The sequence below is a fragment of the Manis pentadactyla genome, chromosome 2 (genome assembly GCF_030020395.1).
Source record: "Manis pentadactyla isolate mManPen7 chromosome 2, mManPen7.hap1, whole genome shotgun sequence".
Taxonomy (NCBI): domain Eukaryota; kingdom Metazoa; phylum Chordata; class Mammalia; order Pholidota; family Manidae; genus Manis; species Manis pentadactyla.
The window spans coordinates 91404343-91432247 of NC_080020.1; the positions used below are offsets into that span (position 1 = coordinate 91404343).

The 27905-nt window shown below is 36.2% G+C and overlaps 1 protein-coding gene across 2 annotated transcripts in view; it reads left to right on the forward strand.

Annotated features, from left to right (window-relative positions):
- ADAMTS6 (ADAM metallopeptidase with thrombospondin type 1 motif 6) overlaps window positions 1–27905 on the forward strand; it is a 310955-nt gene that overhangs the window by 234318 nt on the left and 48732 nt on the right. Inside the window, exons 15-21 of one of the 2 annotated variants that reach the window (XM_036887871.2) lie at window positions 3456–3558; window positions 9894–10027; window positions 11669–11792; window positions 12309–12389; window positions 19088–19251; window positions 19678–19816; window positions 20484–20572. In XM_036887871.2, coding sequence (XP_036743766.1) covers window positions 3456–3558; window positions 9894–10027; window positions 11669–11792; window positions 12309–12389; window positions 19088–19251; window positions 19678–19816; window positions 20484–20572 — 834 coding nt within the window. The remainder of the gene's footprint in view (window positions 1–3455; window positions 3559–9893; window positions 10028–11668; window positions 11793–12308; window positions 12390–19087; window positions 19252–19677; window positions 19817–20483; window positions 20573–27905) is intronic. The other variant, XM_036887870.2, reaches the window with a different exon arrangement.

Below are 27905 nucleotides of genomic sequence, written 5' to 3' on the forward strand. Positions count from 1 at the left end.
TTTATTATTTTACCAGTAAAGATCCAACCATAATAATATAAACTACTCTGAAAATTTTAATAGAGGGCATTTAATACAAAAAGAATTGGTCACACAGAGGAGACTGACAAACTCATAGATCAGCATCAGCAGGAAAAAGCCACCACTTCTCCCAGGAAGACCCAGGAAGGAGGTAGTTTTATCAGAGTCCAGAGGCCAGAATCACACAGTGGAAGGTAAAGCCATTGGATGGGGTAGGGGATTAGGGAGTGGGGGCATGTGTTCCTGTTGCCTGAAGTTGGAACAACAAAAAGATTCTGCTTCTGCTTAAGCAGCTGCCTGGGGTAGAGAGAAATGAGAGAAAACCCTGCCTTCTCCCAATGCTGTCTTCCACTGCCTGAATTCAGCCAGAAGTCCACTGACACAGAAGCTTGGGGAGTGGAGCTTGCCGACTTTGTTCTCCTGAAATACAGGGTAGAGCAGCAGAGGGTGAAGAATGAGTCTAAGGATGCCTAAACCCAAGATCAGCACAATTGCTAATAATTATTCAGTACTACCATATGCCAGGTACAGAGTAAAGAGTTTACATGAACCCTCACCTAGAAGGTGAATACTAGTATCATCCCCAGTTAATAGATGAGGCTTGGGAAATCAAGTACATTGCTCAAGGCCATGATTTAATAAATGACCAAGTTAGAATTGAATCCAGCTCTTACTCCAAAATTCTTACTTTTAGCCCTCTCATTTTATGAATGAGAAAACCTAGTTTGGAGAAGATAAAAAACTTGCAGCTGGTAATGAAAGAGCTAGGTCTAGAACCTGAGTTATTCCTATTAGGTTTTTGTCCATGTTAACATAGTTAAAACTTTCTGCTATTATTTAGCATTTAGAACGTCCAGGGTGAGGCTTCCACTCATGAGGGAGGGGTCTTTGCATCCTGAAACTATTACTAAGCAATCTTTCTGTACCCAGTTTACTCTGTTGTAAAATGAGATTCTTAATGATAAGTACCTCTTAAGAATGTTGAGAGAGATTAAATAAATTATACACTTAGAGACCTCTGAACAGTTGCCATGGAGTAGGTACTCACTAAATGCTTCGTAAATGAAAAGCAGCTGTTGTCAAGTTTAATATTTTCATTATACTGACCCCAGGAGTGGTTATCATAGGAAAAGATAGATCAGAAATCTTGTGAAATGTTATCTAAGTGCTTCATTAAGCAGTACTATCCTTCTATTGGACCTTTTATTTCTGTTCTATTTAGGAGAATCACTACAAAATAGTCAAGAATAGGATTTTTGTTTTGCTCTTAAGTGAATAGTCCTCATGATGCCTTTGTTAATTTGGGGCTTTTTTATGTACCACTGCTTTTCAGTGAAATGTCATCTCTTATGCTTCCATGCAGTTTCTTTCTTTCACCTAGGTTGGCCTTTTTCCAACTATTCCCAACATATGACCTTTTCCCTCCTGTTCCATGTAGTTGGCTTTATTCTTAATGGTTACCCCCAACCTTAGAAGTCCTTTTTCTCTCCTAACCAGCTCAATTCCTTTAATACTTTATAATGTAATAAAGAATGAGTGTAATTATATACAAGATTTTCTTATTGAACAAATATTTCCTAGCTAATCTCATGACATGTTGATTTTTCTCTTAAATACAGCACCTATAGGTAGCCTGTTTTTGCTGACATATATGACATATACTTATTGCCTGTAATAGTGCTATAGTTTTTCCAATTGTGTCTTGCTTCTCCAACTAAATTGTAAGCCATGCTCAGATGAACTTTTAGGTGGTTGGTGCTTTACATGTACATAGGTATTATGTGAAAATTTGTAGCTAGAGTTGAAATTACTTGTATTTTAAAAAATTGATGATATTTGCTTAAAAGCTAGTCTTGCTCCATGGCAAAGCCACCTATTTTAGTTCTGTGGGATTCCCTTAAAATGTCTAGAAAAGGAAAGTATTCCTTTGACCCAAAGATTAGCACACCATGAAACAAAAGACCCTGAAAGCATATCTCTCCAGCAAAATTAGGTCACATTGCTCTACCCATTGTGGGATGTTATACTTTTAGTTCGTTGTGAACATAAAGATTGATGTAACCTATTGTAAGCAGTTATTTTTCATTTTTTTAAAGCAAGTAAGAAGGACAGTCTGACAAGCAGAATCATTAGGTTTGTCACTGCAGTGTCCTATTTTAATGTGCAGAACATTTAAAATGCAGGGCCTGCTGCCACTATTTTCAGAATCTGAGGCTTTGGACTTCATAGTAGAAATTTGAACCACAGTATATAGGAAGTAGTGAGGACCATGCCAATATTTGCACTTTGTGGTCTGTTATTTTTGTACATGCTTCAAGGGACCGTTTGCAATATTCTGACCTAGAAAACTGTATAAAGGAAATGCAGAGATCCAAGGGAGGGTGGTAAGAAGTTCTCAAAATAATCTCTGGGAGTGTCTATAAAAATACTCCTCATTTATTCGCAATTAAGAATTTTATCTAATGACTTGTTCTTGCATATTTAAGGGGTGTTTCAAAAGCAGTAACTTTGTTTCGTAGGTGATACAGCTGCAGAATTCTAAAAGATAAGTCAAATTAGGTCACATTGCTCAAACATTGTGGGATGTTATACTTTTAGTTCGTTGTGAATGTAAAGATTGAATTTAGGGTAGCCCTGTGGTGTTTGGAATCTAGAACTGGCTAGATTGACAAGTTTTTCCTCTTTGAAAACTTCAGGTAGAAAAAGCATTCCAAACTCTTAATAACAGGTATCTTCACCCTCTCAATATCTTTCTCTCCCCACTACCCAACACATGTACATTTTTTGAACCAATTTAGTATTTTATTTTCTGTGTTGTTAATAGATTAAATGTAAATCTAATTATCCAAATTCCTTGAATTTGAAGGTGTTTAGACCTGAGGCCTAGCATTTTGCCCAGTTCATTCCACATCTTAGACTATGTTTTTTATCAGGGCTCGACAGTAAACATCTGTAGTAGTAGGGATCCAAACCACAGTTAACAGTGCTGAAGGTCGGGTTACAAACCTGCCTCTTGATTCCTTAAAATAAAGAACAGGGGGTACCTGTGGCCACTGGACCTCAAATACTGTTACCAAAAGGACTTTGTGTTTTAGTTTCTTCATCTAGTTTTCATATGTGCTTATAAAGCGATATCTGGTGGACTGATTGCAAACTAGACCCTGACATGCATCTGAGCATAAAATTATGTGGAATCTAACACTTAACTTTGTTCAGATTTCTTCCGTTATATCGTCTGTGGCTAAGATTACAATTTAGACACTTCAGTCTGAGTACTAGTTGTAAAACAGTGAGGCAAATGCCAGAATTTTAGCCAGAGAGAAAAGCAGTGAGCTGATGTGATGGAGTTCAGGCAATTGTAATTTTAGGGACATTGTCCCTTGGTTTTGGTATTTTTCAACAATTGTACCATTTATGATTTTATTTTATTTTAGCCATGTCCTTTGGGGGCCCAAGATTTTCGAGAGAAACAGTGTGCAGACTTTGACAATATGCCTTTCCGTGGAAAATATTATAACTGGAAACCCTATACTGGAGGTAATGTATAACCTGGCAGAGCATTCATCACACTTAAGAGCTTTGCAAATACAAAAGAATATATAAATACAAACACACACACATTCATACACATACCAGTAAAAACAAGTGTTTGCAAATCAAAGCAGCACAGTACTTACTGTACTGTAAAGGTCTGATGTTTTAGTTCCCCTGTAATATTTTATATAATAGTGCAAATGATCATAAATGACCTAATTTTATTTAACAAATACAAAGGTCCTAGAAAGGATATAATTCCAATCATATTTCCGAGTTTTTGAGACTTTCTTGGAGTATATGAACATTACATTATAATCATATATAATCATTGAAAATTTGGAATTATCTGCCTAAAAACAAATTATAACAGTATATATCAACTCAAAATTGATTGGCCAGGATAATCTGTGTTCTTTCTTGTCACAGGCCAAGGATCTTTGCATAGGTTATTATTATTCTTTTTTAGTTTGTGGGAACATTTTTGCTTTTAAATTTGGGTATACATCAAACACTAATTGTCCAGTAAGCACAAGAAGTTTTCTTATACTCCCAAGATACAAACCAAATTTTGTTAAAATTTTCTCTTGGAAAATTTGTACTATTACAAAACTTACAATGTTTTTCTAAATCTTTGAAAATTTTCCAACAAAGCACAATATTAAAAGAATTTTACAGTGACAACTGTATACCCACAACCAAAATTCTGTTATTAATGTTTTAATTTACTTTCTTTTACTACATGTCTAGTCGTCTTTGTATCCATTCATTAATCCATCCTATTTTTCGGATGTATTTCAAATTAAATTGTAATCATTTATATAATTTCCTCTGAATACTTAAACATGTATTAAATTAACTACAGTTTAGTATTTATTTACTTTTTTCTTTTGAGGTAAGATTATATAAAATGAAATGCAGAAGTCTTAACTGTACTTGCCCTGAGTTTTGACAGATGCATACACCTATAAAACCCTATTGAGATATAGAACATTACCATTACCTCCAACATTCTCATAGACCCCATAGTCCTTCCCAGGCAATAGCTGCCTCTATCTACTTCTAACACGCAACCACTGCTCTGATTTTTTTTCTTACCATAGATTAGTTTTGCCTGTTGCAGAACTTCATATAAATGAAATCATGTTGTTACTCTTCTTTGCAAGGCTTCTTTAAAGCCTAATGTTTTTGAGATCCATGCACATTACTGCATGTATAAACAGTCCATTCCTTTTTATTACTGAGCAATATTCCATTGTAATAACCAATTTGTTTTTCTCTTCTGCTCTTGATATACTCCTGGGTTGTTTCTGCTTTCCAGCATTATAAATAAGCTGCTATGAACAAGTTTTTTTGTGGGCATATGTTTTCATTTCTCTTGGGTAAATACTTAGGGGTAGAATTACTAAGCAATAGGGTAGGTGTGAGTTTAGTTTTAAAAGAAACTACCAGATGTTTTTCCAAAGTACCACATCACACTCCTGACCAACAATGTGTGAGAGTTCTCTTTGTTCTTCATCCTTGCCAACATTTGGTGTTTTCAATCTTCTTCTGGTGGGTGTATAATGGTTTCTCAGTGCACTTTTAATTTGCATTTTCTGATAATTGATTATGTTGAACACATATTTGTTTAATTATGGACCATTTGTATATCTTCTTTTGTTAAGCTTCTGTTCAAATCCTTTGCCTGTCTTGTAATTGGTTATCTTTTTATTATCTGGTAGTGATCATTTATCAGATTAAGTGTTATGAGTATTTTCTCACAGTCTGTGGCTTTCCTGTTACTTTTAAATGTTTTGGATGAATGTAAGATTTTGATTTTGATGAATTCTAATTTTTTAATATTCCTCTTTAATAGTTATTGTGTTCTGTGTCTTGTCTCAAAAATCTTTGCCTACCTCAAGAAAATGTTTCCTTCTAAAAGTTACATGGCTTTGGTCTTTATATTAGATCTACAATCTAAAAGTCATCTTAGGGGATGGTGTGCATTTGTATGGAGATAGAGATACGGACTCTATTTTGTTTCATTGATCTATTTGTCAACTCTATGCTAGAATAATACTGACTTAATACTCTGTCTAGTCCTGGACACAGGTAGCGTAAGTTCCTCCAATCTTGATCTTTTTTTTCAAGAGTTCTTTGAGTATTCTAGGTTGTTTTCATTTCCAAGTAAATTTTAGAACAATTGTTAATTTCTACAGGAAAACATACTAGGCTTATAATTGTCATTATATTGACTCTACAGATCAATTGAGAGAGAACTGATAAATTAACAATGTTGAGTTTTCCAACTTATGAGCATAGTATATATCTCTCTGTTTTAATTTCTTTCAAGTATATTTAGGGATTTTTAGGTGTAAAGTCTTACGCATCTTTTGTTAAATCTATTTCTGGGTAATTTATATTTTTTGACACTATTGTAAATAAAAGTTAAAAATTGTTTCATTTTTAACTGCTCTATTATATAATAATAAAATTAATTCTTATATGTTAACTTTGTGTTCTGTGATATTTCTAAATTGCCTTATTTGTTCCAATAATTATTTTTCAGATTGTTTAGGATTTTCTTGGTAAATAGTCATTTTATCTGGAAATAGAAACTATCTATTTCAGTCTTTATGCCTTTTATTTCATTTTTTGCCTTAATGCACTGACTTGGCTTTTCAGTAAAATTTGTGCATGTATTGATTCTGTTTATATGATGAATTAGTTGAAAGATTTTATGATGTCAAACCAACTTTTATTCCCACTTTAATCTCCATGTGATGATGATTTATTTTTAGATGTAATTAGTGATTTTTATTAAAATTGCTAATATTAAAATAAATTGCTAATATTGTATTAAGGCTGTTGCATCTATGCTCATAAGGAAGACTGATTTGTAAATTTTTTTCTTGTCATGTCTTTGACAGGTTTTGGTATCAGGGTTACTCTGTCTTCCAGAAATAAAATCCTTTTTATTTTGAAAGAGTTTGTAGGATTGGTATTATTCCTTCCTTAGAATAGATTTCTCTGATAAAATTACCTAGGCTTGGTATTTTTTTGTGTGTGTAAAAAAAAAAAAAATTATTACAAATTTTTCAACTCCTTTAATGGATAAAGGATATTCAAAATTTTTATTCTTATGTCAGTTTTTGAATACATCTTCAAGAAATTTATTACATACATGTCCAATTTATTGAAAGAATATATTCTCTTATTATCCTGTTTAATATCTGTAGGATATTAATATCCAGTAATATCTGTAGTGATGTATGGCCTTTTGTGATGTTGATGATATGTTCTTTCTCTCTTTTTTTTTTTTTGATTAGTCTTGCTTGAGATTTTATCAATTTTACTAATTATCTCAAAGACTGATGTTTGGCTTTAGTACTTTTCTCTATTATGGTCTTTTCTCTCTTCCATTAATTTTTGGTCTTATATCTATTATTTTCTTTCTTGTTTTGGGTTTATTTTGCTCTTCTGCATTCCCAAAATTTTATGTTTTATGTCCTTCAGTTCAAAATATTTTATGACTTACATTGTGATTTCTTCTTTGACCTATGGCTATTTAGAACTGTTATTTTTATTTCCAAATATTTTATATTTTCTAAATTTTTTTGTCATTGATCTATAATTTAATTCTATTATGATCAAAGAATACTCTGAATTATTTAATTTTTGAAGTAGTTGAAATTTGTTTCATTATACAGATTATTGTCCATGTCAGTGAATGTTCTGTGTATGCTTGAAAAGGATGTGTTTTCTGCAGTTGTTGAATACAGTGTTCTGTAGATGTCATGAGGGCAAGCTGGCCGATAGTGTTGTTCAAATCTTTTATATTCTTTCTGCTTTTCTCTGGCTCTAGTTTTTATCTATACTGAGACTAGTGTGTTAAAATCTCCAACTATTATACAGTTTTGCTTTTTTGTTTTTCATAGGTTTTGCTTTGTGTACTTTGAATCATTTTTCTTAGGTACATATACATTTGGATTATTTTATCTTACTGTAGGAAGAGAAGCACCTGAAATAATTCACAGATTTAATAGTTAGCATCTACATAATTATGTGCATAGTGAATTAACCCTAAATTCATAGCAAGTTTTAACTGAAAGTAATTAGTAATATGATTTTCCATTTAAAGAATTACTTTACATCCCTTCTTGGAATAATAGCAGTACATCTTCTGAAAACTAATTGTAGCAGAGGAAGACGAACACATCTTCAGCAGTAAAAAAAAAAGAAGAAATTTATTATTATCATTACATAGTATAGTGGGCTAAGGAATATAACCACAGCATTTATATGTCCTGCCTATCAAATCCACCTTACATAATTAATACAATGTTAAAATTGAGGAAACAAAAGACTCATATTCTCTTTTTAAAGCCTGAAACATAAAAACCTACTAAATTCCAAAGCATGACAACAAATGAAAAAAGAACTGCCCTAGGTAGTAATGAAAAAAATCTCAGTAGGACCCAAGAAAATTTAGAGCAGTTTTATTCATGAGAATCTTACAAAAATAAATATAAATACCTTGATTAGCAATTCAGGAAGAAATTATTTTATTTATTATTTGTTATTGCTGTGTTCAGTATAGCAAAGTATCATTAACCTAAGCCTAATAATATTATAAGTCATCTATAAGTTCTATACCCTCTAGACATTGAAAATAGAAGAAAACATGGACATAGGCCAGAGGCTGTAAACTGGAGTTCAGAAACCAGTATTTACTTACATGCATGTTTAAGCATCCACAGTATTTCTGAAAATTTTGAATGAGTTGCCAAGAAGAATTTATATTTTAAAAGTCCCGATTTTTATTTTCTCTTGACAAAATAGAGCATCTGACAATATTAGGCCATCTTCTGGTGTAAAATAATAAACTATAACAGTGATCTCCTTTAATGGAATGTTCTCTCTCTAATTTATCACTGTCTCCACCACTCAGCTGGCTTCTCTCTTTTATTTCACATACCTTCATCACAGAAACCTGGTTTCTACCTTCACCGAGAGCTAGGCATGTCATTTCATCTTGTTGCCTCATTTTCTTTATCTGAAGAACAGTTGACCCTTGAACAATGAAAGGGTTAGGGCAGTTGGCCCTCCATGCAGTCTAAAATCTATGTATAACTTTGACTTCTCCAAAGTCAACTACTAATAGCCTTCTGTTGACCAGAATCCTTACTGATGACATATACAGTTGATTAACACATATTTTGTTATTTGTATTATGTACTGTATTTTTACAATAAAGTAAGCTGAAAGAAGAAAATATTAAGGAAATCATAAGGAAGAGAAAATACATTTACAGTACCGTACTGTATTCATTGAAAAAAATTATGTATAAGTGCACCAGTGCATTTCAAGGGTCAACTGTAGTCTTTTTTATTTTGAAGAGAAATTTTATCAGCATAATTAGAAAAAGACCAAAGTGTCTTAAACTTCATAAAATGAAGGTTTAACAGAAAATATTTTTAAGTCAGATTTCAATCAATAATTATGTATTTATACATAGCTTTTTCTTGTACTGTTTTAAATAAAATAAATCCCTATTTATTGCTCAATTTCCACTACACTACAAGTTTATGATATGTACTCGGTTTGTTACTTTAAATTGCCACTATTTGTGTCTGTTTTTCCCATCAGTCTTAGTACAAATTTTAAGAAAATGAAAATGCTTAAGTTATTACATGTATTTATTCACAAAATGAAGTTAGATACTGTTTTAATTATTCAATTTTATGTGTAATGTTTATCTTTGATTTATTAATCTCATAAGAATATTCTAATTCAATGCTATAGTTAATTTTATCTTTGCTAATCTAATTAGATTTATTTCTATGCTAAAGCTAGATTCATGGAATATGATGTGTTTAAAGCAAGTACACATTTAGTTTTATTTTATAACTACCATATGCCTGCTTGAAGGAGCAGAGTTTTTGTATCAGCTTCAGGAACAGGTGACAATGCTGCAGAAATTCTTATTTGTTATACAAAGTTATTGTTTTAAGCCTCCTTAAATTTTATGTCCTGAGTTTTTTTTAATAGTTATTTCATCCATTTTTTTTCAATATTCCAGTACCGTCACTGTGTTCTATTTGATCTAAATTAAATTATAAATGTGTATTAGAAATACCAGAAAATTTAAAACCTCAAAACTGCTCCACAGGTCCTCTGAAAAGTTGCACAAACAGTGAATATAAAAATGAAATTTAGCAAAGGAGGAAACTCCATCTAGCTATACAGTCAAGGAATGATGTCTATATGAATTGTAAATTTGCTGTGGGTAATATTGAATCACTGTTCCTTAGGAGAACCACTCCATTTATTTCTCTTCTACTGTATTTGTCCAGGTGGGGTAAAACCTTGTGCATTAAATTGCCTGGCTGAAGGTTACAATTTCTACACTGAACGTGCCCCTGCAGTGATTGATGGAACTCAGTGCAATGCGGATTCACTGGACATCTGTATCAATGGAGAATGCAAGGTTGCTCAGATTATGAATTTCACTCCTTTCTGTTGAGTTTTTGGACACTTTTGCCTTTTTTCTCAGGTAGTAGCTCCTAATTAATACTATGCTCAGTTTCAATAAAGAGAGCTACATTTTAAAGAAATTCCATTTCCAATAAGGGCGATTACGTATAGTTAAAGGTAGAATGACCTATTCATAGTCGCACTATGCAAATGTAATTTATTCTGGGGTTCTAGTTATGTCTATAATGATTGTTAGAGTCAGGAAAATATTTTGGACTCTGATTTCCATTTCTCTTCTGTTTACAAACAAACAAAATGATAGAAAGAGAGGGAATGAGGATTTAGCTCTTATTCATATGGCTATCATATGTTTTCATTGGAAGATTATTTAATATATTTCATAGCATAATTTTTCCTCAAAGTGTGAGACAGTTATACTCCTTCTACTTTGTCTCTTTTTGAAGCATTTACAATGGTTTTCATTACAGAGTTAGTCTTTACCATATTAAACCATTTACTTTACAGAATTAGCCAGACTAGTTGGAGTTGTAGGAGCAAATCCACACTGTTTTTCTAGAACCAATGTGTGAATCTTATCATAAGAAATGCCACAAAACCACTGTTCCTCATAACTTTTTTCCATGTTTGTTTTTAGGTATACAATGCGGATTCACTGGACATCTTTAAAGACTTTAAAGAGAAGAACAAAACTAAGTCCCAGTAACTGAGAAAGAAGAGATAAAAAGAGATAAAACACTATTTAACTTAATCATACAATTTCTTACAAAAATTCCTGCCCTTCTGGCTTCTTGCTTCCAAATGTGTCTGATGGTGTGTGTGTGTGTGTGTGTGTGTGTGTGTGTGTGTGTAGTTTCCTTATTTACTTGAAGAAAAAGTTATTTCTGTGACAGTATAAAAACTTTTCTTTATCAATAACAAAGACCCAGGTGCAGATTTTATTCAGAGATTATATGCCTGGTATCAATGGCTAAAAGTCAACCATATAAACCCAAATATGTACTAAAAATGTATACAAATCCACATTTCTATAATCAAATGCAAAATTGAAAGGTAGAACTTCAGTTTCTAAAATTGCATGCTTATATCTCCTTTGTGTTTATGGCAGTTTTATTCAGCTAGTGGAAACAGGCATTCATTTTTAAAGATTTACCTAGGCATGAATTCCACAACTAATCTGTGATACTACAATTCGATATCCAAATGAGCCACTGGTTTAAGAAAGGCAAACCATAATGCCCAGTCAAGACTCTCATGCTTATAACCCTGTATTGGACCATACGCCATTTTTCTTAGTTCTTGCCTTTCTTGTCTGAGTATATAATTAAGAATCTATTGCTGAGAAATCATAATATTTTAAGAATTGGAGCATGATATTTATAGATGAAGAAACATAGATTAGAAATAGAAACACACATTCCTGGGGTATCAGGTTTTTTTACCTTAAAATGTTTTAAATGTGTCGAGAAAGGTTAGCTAGAACTTCCTGGAGAGTGAAGGTAAAAATGGAAAGAGATAAATATTTCCTGTTTTGATTTCCTTTGCTGGAAAAACAAGTAAAGTAATATTTCTTTGGTTAGTTATGGTTTCAAGAATCCCTCTTTTTGACACACTGAATATTCTTCTCTGTTTGCAGCATGTAGGTTGTGATAATATTTTGGGATCCGATGCTAGGGAAGATAGATGTCGAGTCTGTGGAGGGGATGGAAGCACATGTGATGCGATTGAAGGGTTCTTCAATGATTCGTTGCCCAGAGGAGGTGAGTGTGTAGAGAGAAATCTTCCCTACACCTCTGGTGTACTTGGAATATCCAGAACACTTGATTCCCTCTTCCCACACCATATTTTTAAATTTCTTCATTTAGGCAACGTTTTTTCCCCACATTGCTTTCAGTCCTTTAAATATCAAATGTGGCTTCATGTAAGATGTTTAAGGAGATATTATTCCTTTCTACTTGACTTCATTTAGCCACATTTCTTTTGGATGGGGATCCCCATAGAGCAGTGATGGTGAAGGCCATGTGTTGGGAAAAAGCATGAACTAATAGCTCACACGTTGATACTTCAAAGATGTCTTGAGATAATTTTTTTTAAAAAGGAAAAATACTGTAGGTGTATTCATGAACCTAAAGGGAAGTTTATCCATATTTCAAAGTTTATAAAGTGCAAAGTCAGAGTGGAGAACAAGGGAAGTGTTATTGCTGCATGTTCCTAAACACTCATGTCCAGATGGAGGCCGCAACGCTGCTTATTACTGGCTGTCTTCTGTGTTCCAGGCTACATGGAAGTGGTGCAGATACCAAGAGGCTCTGTTCATATTGAAATCAGAGAAGTTGCCATGTCAAAGAACTATATTGGTAAGTAACATGTTTTGCTAAGATTTTAAAAATTAACGAGGAAAAGCAGCACAGTATTGTGAAGGAAAGACATACTGCTTTGAGATAGAACACTTTCATGCTAAAATAAAAGAAGTTCCAAGTTTTATAGGACCACATGTAAGAACTAAACAAAAAAATTAGTACTTTATAGTTTATTCTCCATGGGTTACTTATTTCATATTTTAAAAATAAATTTTATTGAGGTAAAATTTGCATATAATAAAATGCATCCTTTAGAAATGTACTTTCTAAAGAAATGTAGAAAAGCCAAGGAATATTGACAAGTATAAATATGTAAATTATAAATATATAAATGCCACAACCAAGACATAGAACATTTCTATGATTCCAAAACATTCTCTCATTTGCCTTAGCCTCAGGGTAAACATTGATCTTTTTTCTGACATTATGTATTTTATTTTTATTTGTTTTGGAATTTCACATAAATGGTATCATACAGTATATACTCTTACATTTGGCTTTTTTTACTCTGCATAGTGTTTTTGAGATTCATACATGTTGTTGAGTGTATCTGAAATTTATTCCTTTTTATTACCAAATAATATTCCATTCTGTGGATATATGATAATTTATTTATCCCCTCACTTGTTGATGGACATTTGAGTCATTTCCAGTCTGACTATTATTAATAAAGCTTCCTTGAACATTAGTAGACAGGCTTTGTGTGAACATATATTTTCATTTCTCCAGGGTAAAAGCTTAGGAGATAAAATGGCTGGGTCATATGATAAGTACATCTTTAACTTTATAAGAAATTACTGAACTGTTTTCCAAAGTAGTCATATAATTTAAATTCCCACCAGTAATGTAGAAGATTTCTAGTTGCTTCACATCCTTGTCAATACTTGATATTGTCAGTCTTTTTAATTTTACCTATATAGGTATCCTTTTTGGGTAGTGTCTAAATAAATATTTTGCCTATTTAAAAATTTTTTTTCTTTTCATCAAGTTTTAAGAGTCCTTTATATAGTCCAGATACTAGTCTATGTTCAAATATATGTTTTATGAATATTCATAATGGTGTCTCCGTTTTCATGAAATCTAATTTATTCATTTTTTTATGGTTTGTGCTTTCTTATCCTATGAAAAATTTTGCCTACTCCAAGGTTGCCAATAATATCTTCAGTGTTTCTTCAAGAAATTATAGTTTCAGCTTTTACATTTAGATATATGGTACATGTTAGGTTTTTATGTAAGGTGTAAAGTAAGGGTTGAAGTTTAGGGGTATTTTTTTCATCTGGATATTTAATTACTATAGCACCATTATTTTGAAAAGACTATCATTTCTCCCATTGAATTACCTTGACACTTTTATTAGACATCAGTCTAACATGGCTATATGGATCTACTTCTGTTCCCTCCTGTTTATATATATGTTTATCCTTACACCAAAATCATACTGTATTGATTCATAGAGGTTTCCAGCAGATCATAGGATATACTAGAGGAAGCATGAGGTCCTCAAATTTGTTCTTTCTCAAATATGTTTGTTTTTCTAGGCCCTTTACACTTTTATATACATTTTAGAATCAACTCATAAATTTCTACAAAAAGAGATTATATGGAATCAATTTGGGGAGGATTGACATCTTAAAAATATTTTCTTCCAGTACATGTAAAGATTTACATGTACATTAATTTAAATCTTTACATTGGTTCACCAATGTTTATTTTTCAGTGTGCAGGTCTACACCTATTTTTTCTTAAGTCTGTCACTAAATATTTCATGCTTTTATTATGTTATTATAAGTAGTATTAATACTTTAATTTTATTTTTGAATTGTTTGTTGTTATTATGTAGCAACACAATTGATGCATTTCTCTACTGACCTCATGTCTTGTAACTTGGTTATACTCATTTATTAGTTCAATAGTTATAGATTTTCTTTTCAGCATAGATTATCACTTCATGCTTAAACAAGGGCAATTTTACTTCTACCTTTTTAATCTTAACGTTTTTTTACTTATTTTTTCCTACCTTATAATAGCAGTCAGGACCTTCAGTACATTGTTGAATAAAAGTGAGGAGACCAGGCATCCTTTCATTGTTATGATCTTAAGGGGAAAATGTTGAGGGTTTTTTTTTAACCATTAAATATGACATTAGCTAGAAGATTTATGTTGATGCCCTTTATCATGTTGAGTAAGTTCCTTTCTTTTCCTTGTTTTCTGAGAACTTTCTTCATGAATAGGTTTTGAGGTTTTCTGAATCTACTGCATGATTCTGTGTTGCTTTTTTCTCCTTTTCCTTGTTAATATAGTAAATGTATTGATTGGTTTTTAAGTGTTAAGTCAACCTGCATTCTTGGTATAAAAACCTCTTTGGTGTAATGTGTTATCTTTCTTCTATATTGTTGCTATTGACTTATTAGTATTCTGCTAAGAATATTTGCATCTATGTTCATAAGGTCTGTTGTATTTTCTTATAATGTCTTTGTTTGTTTTGATGTCAGGATTAACCTGGCCTCATAAAATGAGTTGTTTCTTTCTCTATTTTCTGAAAGAGTCTAAGTAAAATTACTTCTTAATGCTTGATAGAATTAAATTGTAAAGCATCTGGGATGCAGGCTTTTCTGTGGGAAATCTTTAATGAATAATTCAGTTTCTGTAACAGTAATAAAGTTATAGAATTTATTATAAATTTTTGTATAATATTCCTTTATTATCATTTTAATGTCTGTAGGATCTGTACCGATGGCTCTTCTTTCATTCTTCATACTGGTAATCTGTGTTTTTTCTTGATCATTCTAGGGAGGAATTATTAACTCTACTGATCTTTTCAAGGAACAAGCTATTCATTTAAATGATTTTTCTGTTATTTCTGTATTTTCCACTACATTAATTCCCACTCTTCTCTTTATTGTTGGCTTTAATTCACTCTGTTTGTTATTTTTCTAGCTTCTCAAAATAGAAACTTATATTATTCATTTAATTTTTTTATACTCTAAAATAAGCATTTAGCACTATACATTTCCCCTCTAAGCACTACTTTAATTTCTCACATATTTTGATACATTGTATTTTCATTATCACTGTTTAAAATATTTTCTTTCTTACATTACAACTCAAGGCCTAGAAGGTATTATTTAATTTGAAAATATTTGGAGGTTTCCAGATGTTTTTTGTTACTGATTTCTACTTAAATTCTGTTATGGGCAGAGAACATACTTTGTATGTTTTTAGTCCTTTTGTTGAAGTCTGTTTTATGGCGCAGAATATAGCCTACCTTAGTGAATGTTCTGTGTGCACTTGAAAAGAATATATATTCTGGTTATTGGATTTGTAATTTATGAATGTCAATTTGATTAAATTGGTTGATAGTTTCATTGAAGCTTCTATATTCTTACTGAATTGCTGCATTTTTGTTTAAGTGATTACTGAAACATGTTAAAATCTCCAAATAGAATTGTAAATGTATTTCTCTCATTAGTTGGTAAGGTTTTGCTTCATTTATTTTTAAACTTTGTCATTAGGTGTATAGACATATAAGATTGTTATATCTTCTTGCTTTATTGGGCATTTTGTCATTACCAAATTGATCCAAAGTCCATTTTTTCTGATACTAAACAAGGCACTCAGACTTTTGCTTAGTGTTTGCATGGTAATAGTTTTTCCGTCCATCTATTTTTCAGATGTAGGTGTTTCTGAATTTAAAATATTTCTTGTAGACTTCATGCAGTTTGGTTCTTATTTGTTACTGTGTTTAATAATCTTTGCTTTTGTAATTGCACTCTCTAAACGAGAGGGTTGACAATATTTTCTGTAGAGGGCCAGGTAGTAAAAAGTTTCAACTTTACAGGACATGCCGTCTCTGTCTCAGCTGTTCAGTTCTGCTATTGTAGTGTAAAAGCTGATATATGTAACACATTAATGAATGAGTGTGGCTGTATTCCAATGAAAGTTTATTTCTAAAACAGGTGGTGGGACATAGTTTTCCAGTCTTTGTCTGGATCATTTTAATTGTCAACATCATTGGGTTTAAGTCTACTATTTTTCTTTGTGTTTTCCTATGTATATTTTTCCTTTCACATTATTCAGGCATTTTATAGTATTCCATTTTATCTCTGCTATGATTTATTAGGTATACTTCTTTGTTCTGTTTACTAGTGGTTGCTCTAGAGTTTACAAATGCATCTGTAACTTATCACAGTACACCTTCAAATAATATTACACCATTTTGTGTTTAATGCAAGGCCCTTAAAACAGTTTGCTTCCATCGTCTCCTTCCATCCTTTGTACTATTTTTTAAGTACATTTTACTTCTCCATATGTTATAAACCCCACAATACACTGTTCTTATTTTTTATTTAAAGAGGCAATTATCTTTTCTAAAGAATCAAGCAATAGGAAAAAGTTATTTTCTATTTGCCTACATATTTACAGTATCTAGCATACTTCTTTTTTTGTAGAGATCTGAGTATTCATCTATCCATATATCTTACAGTTGCTTCTCATGATATTTGTCTTCCTTTAAAATTCTTGAGAACATGTATAAAAGTTGTTTAAAAGTTTTCTGCTAATTCCATAGTTTCTGTCATTTCCCGGACTTTTTCTTTTATTTGGCTTTCTTCTTTGTTTGGGTCATGTTTTTCCTTCTTTTTTCTATTTGTAGTAATTTTTCATTGGATATTGTATTGTGAGGTTTTTTTTTTTTAAGTATTTTTTTTCTGAGAGTCTGGATTTTGTTTTCTTCCTTTACAGTATTGAGTAACTTATTGATCAGCTTGATCCTTTTGAGGCTTGTTTTTAAGCTTTGTTTGGGTGAGTCCAGAATTGCCTTTATACTACAGTTAACTTAGCCCTATTAAAAAAGACATGATTCTTTTTGGATTTCTAATGAATGCTCTAGTGACTGAAATTGTGAATTCTTACTCTGAAATTTTTTCTGCTTATAGCTCTCTAGTAGTTTTTTCACTTAGCTTTATGGAGTTTTATCCTGTGCATACACAGATGACTATTCGGCAACAGATTCCCTCCTTTTACTCCAGTTCACTGGTCCTGCAAATTCCAGCTGTCTGAGCCTTCACAATTTCTGATCTCTATCAGTCCACTGTGCTCTGCTTGGGTTCTCCTTTCCTACACTGTTCCTCGAGGCAGAGAGAGAGCTGGGGAGATATGCAATTCACCTGGTATCCCTTCTTTCATGTACCACAGTCCTTACCAGTGTCTAAGAGCTGTGAGTCCTTTGGGGCTGCTTTTTCATCTGGCCTGATAAAGTGCTGAAGAAGCTAGCATACTAACAAAAAATTAAATTGATATGTCTGTCATTGTTAAATCATAATAATCATCAAAATTATCACTGTCTTGTTTATAGGAGTTTTTGTATAGCAGTGCTGGTAACCCTTTTTCTTTCACACTTAAAAAATTTTTATACACTTTCTCCTATATAGGTTTAAGAAATTATGCATGCATATTTCTTATCTTTTGCTTTATGGTTTCAGAGGATTTTGTCATGCTTAGAAAAGCTTTTCTTACCTCATTATTTTTAAAAAGTTTTTCCCCATTTTCTCCTAGCATTTTATGATTTAACTATGTTTACATTTAAATATTACCCATCATGCATTTATTCTTTCTTTTCTTTTCTTTTTACTTTGTTTCTTATTGAGATGAAATTCACATAGCATAGAATTCAACCATTTTAAAGTGAACAATTCAATGACATTTAGCATACATTCCAAAATACTTTCATTATTCCATTAGAAACCCTATGTATTTTAAGCAGTTACTTCTCATTCCCCAGCCCCCAACAACCACTGATCTGCTTTTTGTCTCCATAGGTTTACCTATTCTGTATATTTAAAATAAATGGAAGCATTCAATATGTGACCTTCTCAGTCTTGCCTCTCCTCTTCCTCCTGGCAAATTTTTTTGAGGTTTGTCCTCATTGAAACATGTATCTGTACTTCATTTCTTTTTATGGTTGAGTAATATCCCATTGTGTTATACATATCATAATTTGCCTATCCATTCATCCATTGATGGACATTTGAGTTGTTTCCACCTTTGACTATTGGGAATAGTGCTACTATGGACACGTGTACACATATTTGTTTAAGTATCTATTTTCATTTCTTTTACATAAATACCTAGGGAATTGTGGTATTTATTTTATAAAGAAGGAGATATAAATTTAGCAATTTCAATTTTTCCCAAGAATCTAGCCTTATGTCTTAGCTCCATTTCTTGTTATCTGTCCTTTACTAATTTAAGTTGCTTCCTTTGTCATGTACTAACTTGGATTAATTTCTTTACTGTCTGGTTCCATTGTTCCATCTGTCATTCTATATGCCAGTACCACAGATTCTCCCAATCCCATATTCATATAGTTATTGTTTTAACTTTTGGTCAGGAAAGCCTAACCCCATCCCCAGTTATTCTTTTTGTCATAATTTTCCTTGCTAGTTCCACATTAATTCCTCCAGATGAACCTTTCATTCCTTTCTATCAATAACATTATAAATACTGAATATCTTCTTGATATTTACATGGAAAATTACCATTTTAATTTCTGCTTAAGAAAATGGTCAAGAATACCCTCTTTAAATGGAAATTGAATATTCATTGTACGCTTCAGTGCTGTTATTAATTGGTGACTATGGTACCATTGTGGTAAGTTTTCATATTTTTAGGTGGACTGTGATTTTTTTCTTTTTTAGCCTTAAAATCTGAAGAGGATGATTACTATATTAATGGTGCCTGGACTATTGACTGGCCTAGGAAGTTTGATGTTGCGGGGACAGCTTTTCACTACAAGAGACCAACTGATGGACCAGAGTCCTTGGAAGCTCTAGGTCCCACCTCAGGAAATCTCATTGTCATGGTAAATGTGTTTTTGCCACTTCATTTCTACTGTTTGTAATCTGCCTCCTGAGGCAGGAAGGGAAGGCTTAATTATCTGTTTTACAGAGAGTGAAATTAAGGTAAATAAATGTGAAATGGTTTGCCCAAAGGTGTTAAATCTGTGTAAAGTTAAGGCCATATTGGTTTTCCATATGACTGTTTGATCTTTTCAATACTTGCTAGAATAATATTTTTATGACCAAACAAGTCAGATAAGAGAAATGGCTCCAAATAACCCTGGAAAATGAAGGGAGAAAATTCATTATAAGTGCATGTGTTCTAAAAGTTATGTTAAACTTCCTGTTAGACTTGCTTTATGACATTTTCTTCTTCAAAAGAAATAATAAATATTTGAATGAAGGCTCATTGCATTTTAATGATCTTCACCAGTTGTTTTCAATGGCAGGTTCTGCTTCAGGAACAGAATTTGGGAATTAGGTATAAGTTCAATGTTCCCATCACTCGGACTGGCAGTGGAGACAACGAAGTTGGCTCTACATGGAATCATCAGCCTTGGTCAGAATGTTCAGCTACTTGTGCTGGAGGTAAGACACCCACTAGGCAGCCCACCCAGAGGGCAGGATGGAAAGCAAAACATATTCTGAGCTATGCTTTGTGTTTGCGAAAGAAGCTAATTGGAAACATTTCTTACAGGTTTGCTTCAAGCTGTAATTTAGCAAAAGAAACTTTGCTTAATTATATTATATTCCATTTGTTTTTAACCTCATGTAATTTGTGCAGATTTGTTGGTAAAATACATCTTGGCACAATGAGTGTCTCTGCTGGTGCTTCTCCCAAGACTATCTTGAAGGTGGGCTGTTTGCTTTTCATGAACACATTGTTGGTAAATAACATCAAGAGTTTTAAATAAGAAAATGAGCAAGAATCAGACGGCACAGATGCAACTTGTAATGGGGGATGAGAATGTATGTCTGTGTGCTTGTGTGTTTGTGTTTGTGTGCTTGTGTGTTTCCCACAATCCTATTCAAACTCCCGTCTCCAGCCATCAAAGTTAAGGGGCCATATACTGGAATACTACAATAATTACTGCTGTCTGGGTCTCTGGGTTAATGGTATATGCTGACCCCATCATAGTCCCTCAGAAAGGTAGCTGCTAGGCAGTGGTTGGTGATGTGTTGGTTGTCCCATGTGCGTTTTTCATGGGTGCCTTTTCCCCACAATTTACTCTATTCCTAATCCTCCTCCCTCTAGTGGCCACCAATGCAATTCTTTACCTCTGGCTGGGAGAGCAGGACAGTTGGCTTCCTTCAAAGCCAACACCCTTGCTGCTGCACGGACTGGTGAGTAGAAGTGCTGTGCAAGCAGCATCTTCCTTCTCTCTGGAGACTAAATGCATCGCCTCCACCGTACACCCTGATCCCAATAGGCAAGGGAACAAAGCTGTCCCTCAGGCCGTGGCTGGACTAGAGCACCTCACCATTCCAAAAGCAAAGATCAGATTTTGAACAGCGCCATTCAGAATGGGAGAAAGTGAATCGTCCCATTTTATTCCATATTCCAATGTATTACCTATTATCCCTTTCTAAACTGCTCAGAAACATGACTTAACATGGCTTTACCTCTCTTTTCCTGTGTTTACTGAATCTCTAAACACCTCTGATTCTCAAGGCTTGAATCAGAGAAATGATTATCTTCTAATAGATTCAGTATTTTTAGACTTATACTGGTTAAAATCATTGATTAACTACAACTTCACTAGTAAATTCTATACAAAATAAAAAAACAAAAAAGCAAATGAATAATAGTAATATTTTCTCCTGTGTTACATGTTGTGAAACATGGTTATGTATAATTTATGGCATATTTTAAAAGATTTCTAATTCCCATCCATTTTATATGTGAAATGGCTGGTGACTTATAATACAAAGTTTTAAAAACTATGTGGCATCACTGTTTATTTTAATAAAATAAAGGATATTTGAAATTAATTTTTCAATTGATTGCCATTGTGTTATATTTCAGTGGCATTTATACATCTCTCTTCATTCCAATTAAATTCCTATTTATTCAGTCTGTAAATTAACTTTCCCCTTTTCACATAGCAAAAAATTATTCTTGATAAAACTATATACATAATTCCAGCCCTAAAGTGAGGTGGGATAAACTTTTTAAAGAATCAAAATAATTTGAAGTTTAGGAAATCTAATGAGAGAAGTCTGAATGTTGAGTTTGATTAGCTTGGAGGAGAGAAGGCTGAGGGAAAGTATATTAGTAACTTCAAGTATGTGACAGAATGTTGAATGGGAAATTCTTAGCGCCGGTTCTTCTTTGTACTGAAAATTGCTATATTTGGGGATGGTTTAGATAGAGTCTTGTTTGAGGCCAAGGAGGGATTAAGTGAATTCTCAATGTTCCTTCTAACCCTATGACTCTTTGTTCAAAAAGGAGATAGTCCAACAAAAAAAGAAAAGAAAAAGGCCATGAAAACTGAATTTAAAAGAAAACTATAATTTTAATAAAGTAAAGGAGTATGAACTCATGTCCTAAGAAATCATAATATAAAAGTGATTTTCTGTGATAGGGGATAAAACAAGAAGGCAGAAAAGAAGGAAGATATTTGAGGTGGTTCCCTAGACATTCTGGGAACCGGAGTTCTGTTCAGTTGTGAGTGATTATGACAGCATTCATGAGGCCGTTGCCTTCTTTGGAAGAGAGATGTACAGTGTTTGGAAGTCGGCAGGCATAGTGTGAAGAGCTGTCATTTGTCTTGCTTGGTAAGTGGTTCTCAAAGTGTGGTCCCTATTCAGCATCAACATCACCTGAATACTGATTAGAAATGCTAAGTTGGGAGCCCCATCTCGGAGACCTGAATAGAAACTCTGGGTGGGGCCCAACAGTCCATGTTTTAGCAAGCTCTCCAGGTCATTCTGGTGCTTGCCCAAGTTTGGGAACCACTAGTCTTGGATGACAGAGGAACTGAAAGCTAGAACTCTATAAACAATCTGTATTCTCATCACTGATACCTGTACATCTTTCTAGACTTATTTTGTACCCAGAACAGTGTCTGGAACATACTAGGCACTCAATAAATTTTTATAGGTGAGTCAGTGAGCAAAAGGAATTAATTATTTTGGCAAGTCTATATTTGTGCCAGTTCTTTCCCATGTGGAAAATGAGTGTTTAGAATTGCTAATGTCCTTATGCAGTTGGGGTAAGAGATTGCCCAAGAGAAGCAGTATAATTTTAATCAGCCTGGATAAGTAAAGCCAAGCACCTCTCTTGTTTTCTTTGCTTTGAATAGGTGGAAAATATTTTCCAGGATATAGTGTACAGATAGCATTATTAGAGTTGTTCTTCCTACTACTTTTCATCCCAACTTCTTTAAATACAGGAGGCTTATGATTGAGGGAAGTAAAATCCCTTAGGACTCAGGAATCTTGATCAAAGAGGTACCCAGAGTCATCTACTTGATAATGGTAAAAGGAAATTCATTTATAGTTAAGGAATCTTTCAGGAAAAAGTCATTTCTACTGAATTTTCACACAGGAGCTAAGGAAGAATACTAAAGTCATTCTTAATTGGGACACTCCACTCTCATCTTTCCAGGGTGGTGCTAGGTGTCTTGAAGATACCAAAGCTTTTAAAACTGGAAAAGGAGAAAACAAGAAAGATCTCAAAGAACTTTCTATTGCAACTCACAAGACTTCTCAATGTTTTTACCTAATACTCTCTTGCGCATGTTTTATTAATGGCAATACCTTTGGACTTTGAGTTTGGGAGCAATGTTGATAGCCTCTCTTATGTGATCTTTTAAGATAAGAAGTTTTGAGACTTGTTTTTTTGTTGCTTAGCAGACCCAATGACGAATCTAATGCTGCAGGAAACATTGCTGGTGATTCAGTCCCAGTAATGGTCTTTTCTCTGAGTAAGAGATGAAGCACTTCCTTAGCCTGAATAAGAACATTGAGATGCTGTGGGGTGTTGTTTTCAGGATAAATGTGATTTTTAAGATACAGTTGTGATTCTTCCTCTGAGAGAAACCCAAGCCCAGTGAATTAGAACTTGACTATTTTCTGAGCCATTGTTACTCCTAGTAGAGTTTTGTTTCTTTATTCCTTATCCAGGGCATTGTATATTCAGTAATTTATCTGACTCTCAAATTTATATACTGCCATTGTGTTCATGGTTAATGTGTTAATTGATAAACCTTAGCTGGGTAGAGAGAATTGTATTACTTTAAAATACAAACTTTAAGGACTCATTTTCAAGTAGTAATTTATGCCAGTGTGCCTTTGTACTGTGACTTTTAAAGATTCAAACCACAACTATTGTATATACATCTTTTGATTTTACTCACACATACTCTTTTTACTAATGTTTGGCTAGGTGTATGGTTCTGAAATTTTAGGATACATCACCATCACCTGAATATCTTGCTCAAATGAGATTGCTAGATTTTGCATCCAGGTTCTAACGTAGGCCCAATAGGCCTGGAGTAGACCCAGTAGATCTGGGATAGACCCTGTAGGCCTGGTGTACATCCAGTAGGCCTGGGGTAAACCCAGTAGGTCTGGGGTAGACCCAGTAGGCCTCGGGTAGACCCTGTAGGTCTGGAGTAGACTCAGTAGGTCTAAGGTAAACTCTGTATGCCCGGGGTAGACCCAGTAGGCCTGGGGTAGACGCTGTAGGTATGGAGTAGACTCAGTAGGTCTAAAGTAAACTCTATGGGCCCCGGGGTAGACCCTGCAGGCCTGGGGTGGACCCAGTAGGCCTGGTGTAGACCCTGTAGGTTTGGGTAGACTCAGTAGGTCTAAGGTAAACTCTATAGGCTTGGGGTAGACCCTGTAGGCCTGGGGTAGGCTCTGTAGGCCTAGGGTAGACCCAGTAGGTCTAAAGTAAACTCTGTAGGCCTGAAGTATACCCTGTAGGGCTGGGGTAAACCCAGTAGGTCTAAGGTAAACTCTGTAGGCCTGGGGTAGACCCCGTAGGCCTGGGGTAGGCACTGTAGGCCTGGGGTAGTCCTAGTAGGTCTAAAGTAAACTCTGTAGGCCTGGGGTAGACACAGTAGGCCTGGGGTAGACCCTGTAGGTCTGGGTAGACTCAGTAGCTCTAAGGTAAACTCTATAGGCCTGTAGGTCTGGAGTAGACCCAGTAGACTGGGGGTAGACCCTGTAGGTCTGGAGTAGACTGAGTAGATCTGAGGTAAACTCTGTAGGCCTGGGGTAGACCCTGTAGACCTGCAGTAGACCCAGTAGGCCTGAAGTAGACCCTATAGGTATGGGGTAAACCCTGAAGGCCTGGGGTAAACCCAGTAGTTCTGGGGTTGGCCTCTAGGCCTGGAAAGACCCTGTAGGCCTGGGGTAGCCCCTGTAGGTCTGGAGTTGACTCAGTAGGTCTAAGGTAGACTCTGTAGGCCTGGGGTAGACCCTGTAGGCCTGGGGTAGACCCAGTATGCCTGGGGTAGACCCTGTAGGTCTGGGGTAGGCTCTGTAGGCCTGGGGTAGACCCAGTAGGTCTACGGTAAACTCTGTAGGCCTGGGAAGACCCTGTAGGTCTAAGGTAAACTCTGTAGGCCTGGGGAAGACCCTGTAGGTCTAAGGTAAACTCTGTAGGCCTGGGGAAGACCCTGTATATCTACGGTAAACTCTGTAGGCCTGGAGTAGACCCAGTAGGCCTGGGGTAGGCCCTGTAGGTCTGGGTAGACTCAGTAGGTCTAAGGTAAACTCTATAGGCCTGGTGTAGACCCTGTAGGCCCGATGTAGACCCTGTAATTCTGGGTAGACTCAGTGGGTCTAAGGTAAACTCTATAGGCCTGGGTTAGACCCAGTAGGCCTAGGGTAGACCTGTAGGTCTGGGGTAGGCCCTGTAGGCCTGGGGTAGACCCAGTAGGTCTAAGGTAAACTCTGTATGCCTGGGGTAGACCCTGTAGGCCTGGGGTAGACTCAGTAGGTCTAAGGTAAACTCTGTAGGCCTGGGGTAGACCCATTAGGACTGGGGTAGACCCTGTAGGTCTGAGTAGACACAGTAGGTCCACGGTAAACTCTATAGGCCTTGGGTAGACCCAGTAGGCCTGGGGTAGACCCTGTAGTTCTGGGGTAGACCCATTAGGCCTGGTGTAGACCCTGTACATCTGGGTTGACTCAGTAGATCTAGGGAAAACTCTGTAGGCCTGGGGTAGAATCTGTAGATCTGCAGTAGACCCATTAGGCATGAGGTAGACCCTATAGGTATGGGGTAAACCCTGTAGGCCTGGGATAGACCCCATAGTTCTGGGGTTGGCCTCTAGCCCTGTAAAGACCCTGTAGGTCTGGGGTAGTTCCTATTGGTCTAGAGTAGACTCAGTGGGTCTAAGGTAAACTCTGTAGTCCTGGGGTAGACCCTTTAGGCCTGGGGTAGACCCAGTAGGCCTGGGGTAGGCCCTGTATGTCTGGAATAGACTCAGTAGATCTAAGTTAACTCTGTAGGCCTGGGTAGACCTTGTAGGCCTTAGGTAGATCCTGTAGGCCTGGGGTAGACCCTGTAGGTCTGGGGTAGACCTAGTAGGCCTGGGGTAGACACTGTATGTCTGGAGTAGACTCAGTATGTTGAAGGTAAACTCTGTAGGCCTGGGGTAGACCCAGTAGGCCTGAGGTAAACCTTGTAGGCCTGGGGTAGACCTTGTAGGTCTGGGTAGACTCAGTAGGTCTAAGGTAAACTCTGTAGGCCTGCGGTAGACCCAGTAGGCCTGGGGTAGACCCAGTAGTTCTGGGGTTGGCCTCTTGCCCTGGAAAGAACCTGTAGGTCTGGGGTAGACCGTGTAGGTCTGGAGTAGACTCAGTAGATCTGAGGTAAACTCTGTAAGCCTGGGGTAGAACCTGTAGACCTGCAGTAGATCCAGTAGGCCTAAAGTAGACCCTATAGGTATGGGGTAAACCCTGTAGGCCTGGGGTAGACCCTATAGGTATTGGGTAAACCCTGTCAGCCTGGGGTAAACCCAGTAGTTCTGGGGTTGGCCTCTAGGCCTGGAAAGACCCTGTAGGCCTGGGGTAGACCTTGTAGGTCTGGAGTCTACTCAGTAGGTCTAAGGTAAACTCTGTAGGCCTGGGGTAGACCCAGTAGGCCTGGGGTAGACCCTGTAGGTCTGGGTAGACTCAGTAGCTCTAAGGTAAACTCTATAGGCCTGGGGTAGACACTGTAGGTCTGGAGTAGACCCAGTAGACTGGGGGTAGACCCTGTAGGTCTGGAGTAGACTCAGTAGGTCTAAGGTAAACTCTGTACGCCTGGGGTAGCCTCTGTAGACCTGCAGTAGACCCAGTAGGCCTGAGGTAGACCCTATAGGTATGGGGTAAACCCTGTAGGCCTGGTGTAAACCCAGTAGTTCTGGGGTTGGCCTCTTGCCCTGGAAAGAACCTGTAGGTCTGGGGTAGACCGTGTAGGTCTGGAGTAGACTCAGTAGATCTGAGGTAAACTCTGTAGGCCTGGGGTAGACCCTGTAGACCTGCAGTAGACCCAGTAGGCCTGAAGCAGACCCTATAGGTATGGGGTAAACCCTGTAGGCCTGGGGTAAACCCAGTAGTTCTGGGGTTGGCCTCTAGGCCTGAAAAGACCCTGTAGGCCTGGGGTAGACCCTGTAGGTCTGGAGTCGACTCAGTAGGTCTAAGGTAAGCTCTGTAGGCCTGGGAAGACCCTGTAGGTCTAAGGTAAACTCTGTAGGCCTGGGGAAGACCCTGTAGGTCTAAGGTAAACTCTGTAGGCCTGGGGAAGACCCTGTATATCTACGGTAAACTCTGTAGGCCTGGCATAGAGCCTGTAGGTCTAAGGTAAACTCTGTAGGCCTGGGGTAGACCCTGTAGACCTGCAGTAGACCCAGTAGGCCTAAAGTAGACCCTATAGGTATGGGGTAAACCCTGTAGGCCTGGGATAGACCCCATAGTTCTGGGGTTGGCCTCTAGCCCTGGAAAGACCCTGTAGGTCTGGGGTAGTTTCTATTGGTCTAGAGTGGACTCAGTAGGTCTAAAGTAAACTCTGTAGGACTGGGGTAGACCCAGTAGGCCTGGGGTAGGCCCTGTTTGTCTGGAATAGACTCAGTAGGTCTAAGTTAACTCTGTAGGACTGGGTAGATCTTGTAGGCCTTAGGTAGACCCTGTAGGCCTGGGGTAGACCCTGTAGATCTGGGTGGACTCAGTAGGTCTACGGTAAACTCTATAGGCCTGGGGTAGACCCTGTAGGCTTGGGTAGACCCTGTAGGTCAGGGTATACTCAGTAGGTGTAAGGTAAACTCTATAGGCCTGGGTAGACCCTGTAGGCCTGGGGTAGACCCTGTAGGTCTGGGGTTGGCCCTGTAGGCCTGGGGTGGACCCAGTAGGCCTGGGGTAGACCCTGTAGGTCTGGGGTAGGCCCTATAGTTCTGGGGTAGACCTAGTAGGCCTGATGTAGACCTTGTAGGTCTGGGTAGACTCAGTAGGTCTAAGGTAAAGTCTATATGCCTGGGGTAGACCCTGTAGGCCTGGGGTAGACCCTGTAGGCCTGGAGAAGGCCCTGTAGGTCTGGGTAGACTCAGTAGGTCTAAGGTAATCTCTGTAGGCCTGGGGTAGACCCTGTAGGTCTAAGGTAAACTCTGTAGGCCTGGGGTAGACCCAGTAGGCCTGGGGTAGTCCCTGTAGGTCTGGGTAGACTCAGTAGGTCTAAGGTAAA